This window comes from Mandrillus leucophaeus, unplaced genomic scaffold, assembly GCF_000951045.1.
Source record: "Mandrillus leucophaeus isolate KB7577 unplaced genomic scaffold, Mleu.le_1.0 Scaffold655, whole genome shotgun sequence".
Lineage (NCBI taxonomy): Eukaryota > Metazoa > Chordata > Mammalia > Primates > Cercopithecidae > Mandrillus > Mandrillus leucophaeus.
In genome coordinates this window covers 629,110-635,468 of record NW_012107086.1, presented here as the reverse complement: position 1 = coordinate 635,468, position 6,359 = coordinate 629,110, and the positions used below count along the sequence as shown (strand labels likewise).

The window sequence follows — 6,359 nt, the reverse complement described above, 5'->3', positions numbered from 1 at the left end:
CTCACTGCAAGCTCTGCCTCCCGGGTTTACGCCATTCTCCTGCCTCAGCCTCCTGAGTAGCTGGGACTACAGGTGCCCGCCACCACACCCAGCTAATTTTTTTGTGTTTTTAGTAGAGACAGGGTTTCATCGTTTTAGTCAGGATGGTCTCCATCTCCTGACCTGACCTCATGATCCACCCGCCTCGGCCTCCCAGAGTGCTGGGATTACAGGCGTGAGCCACCATGCCCGGCCAGTACTGATATCTTAACAAAAAATCATCTGACCCTTGAGCAAGAATATGTTCAACGGTGTGTTTAATTTCTACATATTTTGGATTTGGTTAGGAAAAAATACATTGTTTGATTTCAGTCTTCTTAAATTTGGTAAGTTGTTATGTGTCCTAACAGAATGAATACACAATTGATAATATTGTGTATTCTGCCTTTTTTCCTGGAGAATTCTGTACATGTCTGTTAGGTCTAATTAGTCTATAATCCTTAAATTTTCTGTTTTCTTATTGATCTTCTATGTGATTTTTCTATTCATTATTGAAAGTGGAATCTTGAAGTCTACAATTGTGTTGCTGTGTATTTCTTATGTCATTTCCGTCAATATTCACTTCATATATGTGGCAGCAAATATTGCTCCATATATACACATACACACACACACATATATATATACACGTATATATATGTATGTATGTGTGTGTGTGGAGTGTGTGTATATAAAACTGTTAAAGATTTTTGGTAAATGGGCCTATTTTACCATTATATCAATCTTTGTCTTGTGTGACAGTTTTTAATTTAAAATGTATCTTGTATAATTGTGGCCACACCACCCAATTGTAGTTACTATTTTCATGGAATATATTTTTTTCATTCTTTACTTCCAGCCAATTTGACTCCTTTAGAGCTACAGTTGAGTCTGTTGTATACAGCATATTTTAGAATCTCGTTTGTTCTTAATCCATTCAGCCATTTTCTTTTCATTAAGGAATTTAATCCATTTATATTTAAAATAATTCCTAAAGGAAATGACAGTACTATTACAATCTTGTTTGTAATTGTTTTCTGTTCCTTGTAGATACGTTGTCCCTCATTTCCTCTCTCACCTCTCTCACTGCCTTCCTTTTTGTTTTGTTGACTGTGTAGTGACATGCTTTGATTCTTTTCTCATTTTCTTTTGCATTACTTCTATAAGTACTTTCTTTGTGATCACCTTGAGAAATGGACAGTTCATAAAACTTCTTAAAGTTCTGATAATCTATCTCATAACTTCCCTACAATTGAGTATGAGAATTATTTATCTTTATATCCCCCATTTGATATTAATGTCAAAAATTATATCATTTTATATTGTGCATTTATTAATAGATTTATGGAGATTTATGTTGTTTTTCACATTGTACAAAATTTTTGGTTTTATGTAACATTCGGCAATTCTATTATCTGTGTATATATTTACCTTTAACAGCTTTATATTTTCATATGAATTTATGATGTTGTCCAGCATCATTTTATTGTTCAACATAATGGACTGCTTTTATCATTTCTTGTAGGACCGTACTAGTAGCAGCAAACATTCTCACCTTTTGTTTATCTTGGAAGCCTATTTTTCACTTATTTTTGAATGTAAATTTCTTTTAGATCAAGTATCCTTAGTAATATTTTTGGTTTTATCTCATTGAAATTTTAGAAGTTCTCAGCACTGCCCCCTTTTTTAAAAAAATAACTTACCACTTTTCACCTGTATCTTCTTGGTATCTTTTTATTGGTCTACTGAATGGTTTCCATTAAGTCCAATATTTCATCTTCATTTTTTTCCATTTTTAAATGTTACATACAACTCAATATTTATAAATGATATGTCTTCAATTTGCTGATGTTTTTTCTGCCTCATTAAGTCTGCTGTTTTAGCTCTTTAGTAAATTTTTCAACAGAGTGTATTTTCCAGCTCAACAATTTTAGTTAGGTTTTTGTTTTTGTTTTTGTTTTTTTGAGACAAAGGCTTGCTCTGTTGCCCAGGCTGGAGTGCAATGGAGTGATCTCTACTCACTGCAACCTCTGCATCCCAGGTTCAAGCAATTCTTCTGCTTCAGCCTCCCGAGTAGCTGAGATTACAGGCGCCTGCCATTATGCCCGGCTAATTTTTTTGTATTTTTAGTAGAGATGGGGTTTCACCATGTTGGCCAGACTGGTCTTGAACTCCTGACCGTGTGATTCACCTGCCTCAGCCTCCCAACATGCTGGGATTACAGGCGTGAGCCACCACACCCAGCTTAGTTGGGTTCTTTTTTTATAGTTTTTTTTTTTTTTTTTTAATCTCTTTGTTGATGTATTATTTTCCTCATGCATGGTTTTTCTGTTTTGTTTTGTTTTTTTTAAACAGGGTTTCACTCTGTCATCCAGGCTGGTGGTATGCAGCAGTATGATCATAGCTCACTGTAACTTCAAACTCCTGAGCTCAAGTGATCCTTCCACCTCAGCCTTCTAAGTAGCTGGGACTATAGGCGTATACCACCATGCCTGGCTAATTAAAAAAAAAAAAATTGTAGAGACAGTCTCACTGTGTTACTCAAGCTGGTCTTGAACTCTTGGTATCAAGCAGTTCTCCCACCTCAGCCTTCCAAAAGCTGGAATTCCAGGTGTGAGCCTCTGTACATAGCCAGGATTTATTTTTAAATGAAAAAGCAGAGTATTTTACTTTATGTAAACCATATTGCTCTTGTCACCATGCCCAACCTGATTTTGTATAGTTATCTATATGTGTTCTACTTTTGGTCACTGAACATGTTTAAGATGATTACTGTAAATTCTTTGTCAAAAACATGCAAAAATCTCCCTTTTTTAAGGATCAGTTTCTAGAGATTTGTTTCTTCAAGTAGGGCAGATTTCCTATTTTCTCTGTGTGCCCTGTGATCCCATACACAGAAATTTCTGTAGTACTAGAATGATGATATATGAAACAACTATGCTCTGGTAGTCTCACAGAAGCGTGCTTATAGATGACACATTGCTTTTCCCTTTCTGTTTTTGAGATTCTCTTCTCATCTGTAATCTTTTGAAACTGCTTATAATGTATCTTGTTATGGGTCTGTCTGTGTTTATCCTATTTGAAATGTGTTGAGCTTCTTAATTTATTTTTTTACATTTGAGAATTTGTCAGGGTTTTTTCTTTTATTCTTCAACCCAACAATTTCTATTTCTTTTTATACTTTTCTCATTTTCTTAATTTCATGTGTTTTCCCATTTTACTCATTGGCCATTATTCAGATGGTTATCTCAAAATTTTCAGGTAACTTATATATCTCCATTTCTTTAGGGTTGATTTCTGGATATTTATTTATTTATTTATTTATTTTTTGATTGAGCCATGTTATCCTAATGTATATGTAGCAATCTTTGGTTGAGATTTGGGCACTAAAATCCACCTGTCAAAATCTTTATAAAATGGCCTTGTCCTGGGTAGTCTGACACCAAGTGACTCAGGTTAGGGTTTCCATGAGCCTCTCAAACCTATTCTCAGGATGTATGTTCTCTGGAATTTTGCGTTTAATTTCCAGTTAAAGAGAAATTAACTTGTTTCTTCTTTCTTTCTTTCTTCTTCTCTAATCAATTATTTGCTAAATCTGTTGTCTGTCTGTGGTACTGCAGCTTCTCTGCTGCTATAACAATTGTTTACCTTTGGTCTCAGCAGAACCAACCTGTAATTCAAAGGTTGGTTCTATTCTGCCACTATTCCTATCAGCACTTTGGGTCATGGGAGACAGAAACTAGTCTTTGGAAATTCCATCAAAAGTATGGGCATATGTGCCACTACTGTTTCTACTGAAGGAGAAGCTAGGAGTTGGGAGTTTATTCCTGAAGTCATTATGCTGTATTGAGGGGAAGAAAGAGTTGTGGTGGGTAAATGTAACAAGCTTTCCTTCTTGTCTGTGGCTTTTAATATGGTTTCTAGAGTTCTCACAAAGACATTTTGTTCAGTATATTTTTGTTAGATTATGTTCATGAAAAAATCAGGGCCTGTAGTATTTTATTATGCTATCTCGCTAATGTGTTTAGTATAATTTCATACATTATCTTTTTAGATTATATTCACCTAAGTCCAGTAAGTTGGATAATATGTTATTTTAATTTTTTTCAGCTGTTTCTTCTCATTTCACCCAAGACCTCTTGCCAGAGCATGGTATAAAAGATTCATTTCAAAAAGTGATACTGGAAAGATATGGAAGCGGTGGCACTGAGAATTTAGACTTAAAGAAAGATTGGGAAAGTGTGGGTGAATCTAAGGTGCAGAAAGAATGTTATAATGGACTTAACCAATCTTTATCAACTACCCATACCAAAATCTTTCAATTTAATAAATGCATGAACGTCTTTAGTAAACCATCAAATCTAAATAGACATAAGATAAGACATACTGGAGAGATATCTTCCAACTGTAAAGAATGTGACAGTTCCTTTTACATATCCTCAATTCTAACTCCACTTCAGAGAATCCACACTGCAGAGAAATCCTACAAGTGTAGACAATGTGGGGAAGCCTTCAAGCACTGCTCATGCTTTATTGAACATAAGACAGTTCATAATGAAGAGAAACATTTCAAATGTAAAGAATGTGGCAAAGTCTTTAAATCCTTCACAAACCTTTCTAATCACATTATAATTCATACTGGAGAGAAACTCTATAAATGTGAAGAATGTGGCAAAGCTTTTAACCACAGTTCAAACCATGCCAAACATAAGAAAATTCACACTGGAGAGAAACCCCATAAATGTGAAGAATGTGGCAAAGCCTTTAACTGGTTCTCATACCTAACTCTACATAAAAGAATTCATACTGGAGAGAAACCCTACAAATGTGATGAATGTGGCAAAGCCTTTAACCAGTGTTCAAACCTCACTAAACATAAGAGAATTCATACTGGAGAGAAACCCTACAAATGTGAAGAATGTGGCAAAGCTTTTAACCGGTGCTCACACCTTACTGAACATAAAAGAATTCATACTGGAGAGAAGCCCTATAAATGTGAAGAATGTGGTAAAGTCTTTATATCTTGTTCAAGCCTTTCAAACCATAAGAGAATTCATGCAAGAGAGAAATGCAACAAATCTGAAGAATGTGGCAAAACCTTTAACCACTGCTCAGACCTTAATGAACATGAGAAAATTCATACCTGAGAAAAATCCTACAAATGTAAAAAATGTGGCAAAGCCTTTAATACCTGTTCATGTCTTACTCAGGATCAGAGTTCATGTTGAACTAAAGACTTATAAATATAATGACTGTCAAAACACCTTTCACAGAAAAAAATAATTTTACCACAGATTAATTTGTTCATTAATGGAACTTTAATTCTCCGTCTTTTTTTTTTTGGTCTACATAAATCTATCCTTATGCCAGTACTATATTGTTTAATTACTGTAACATTGTAGTAAGAGTTTATATCAGGAGTGTAAGTTACTGAATTTTGTTATCGTTTTTCAGAATTCTTGTGTGTTTGATTTTCTTTACATGTTTATATGGATGTTAGGAAGAGCTTGTCAATTTCTGTTAAAGAAAAGCTACATTGGAATTTGCATTGAATCTGTAGATAAATTTGTTGGGTATTTTGATCTTCAAATTCAGTATTGTTATCTTTGAATATTGAGTATATCTCAGTTTATTCAGCTCTTTGATTTCTTTCAGCATTTTAAATAATTTTCAGTGTATAGTATGTGCAGTTATTTTGTTAAGTTTGTTTCTAATTTTTTTTTCTAGGATACTATTAATGAAATTTTAATTTAATTCTTATTTTGTTTATTGCTATGATATAAAAGTACTATCTAACCTTGCATGTTGATCTTGTGGCATTGATGAACTTCATTAGCTCAAGTAGGTTTTTATTTATTTATTTATCTATTTATTTAATTTCTTTTTTTTTGTTTTTGAGATGGAGTCTCGCTTTGTCACCCAGGCTGGAGTGCAGTGGCCGGATCTCGGCTCACTGCAAGCTCTGCCTCCCGGGTTCACGCCATTCTCCTGCCTCAGCCTCCCGAGTAGCTGGGACTACAGGTGCCTGCCACCACGCCTGGCTAATTTTTTGTATTTTTAGTAGAGACGGCGTTTCACCATATTAGCCAGGATGGTCTCCATCTCCTGACCTTGTGATCTGCCTGCCTCGGCCTCCCAAAGTACTGGGATTACAGGCGTGAGCCACTGTGCCCAGCCTCAAGTAGGTTTTTAATGAATTTCTTATACTTTTAAAATACAACATTATGGCAATAAAAGACTATTCCACTTCTTTTCTAATCTGGAGAATTGTGTTGATTTTTCTAGTATAATTTTCTGGCTCGTATCTCCAGTACAATGGTGAATAGTGGTGAAAGTAGAAA

At 34.7% G+C, this 6,359-nt stretch overlaps 1 protein-coding gene across 1 annotated transcript in view; it reads left to right on the top strand.

The window, feature by feature from the left end:
• LOC105554686 (zinc finger protein 682-like) overlaps window positions 1-5,165 on the top strand; it is a 30,198-nt gene extending 25,033 nt beyond the window's left edge. Inside the window, exon 5 of the mRNA XM_012001238.1 lies at window positions 4,129-5,165. Within this exon, the coding sequence (XP_011856628.1) occupies window positions 4,129-5,165 (1,037 nt within the window). The remainder of the gene's footprint in view (window positions 1-4,128) is intronic.
• The last annotated feature ends 1,194 nt before the right edge of the window (window positions 5,166-6,359 follow it).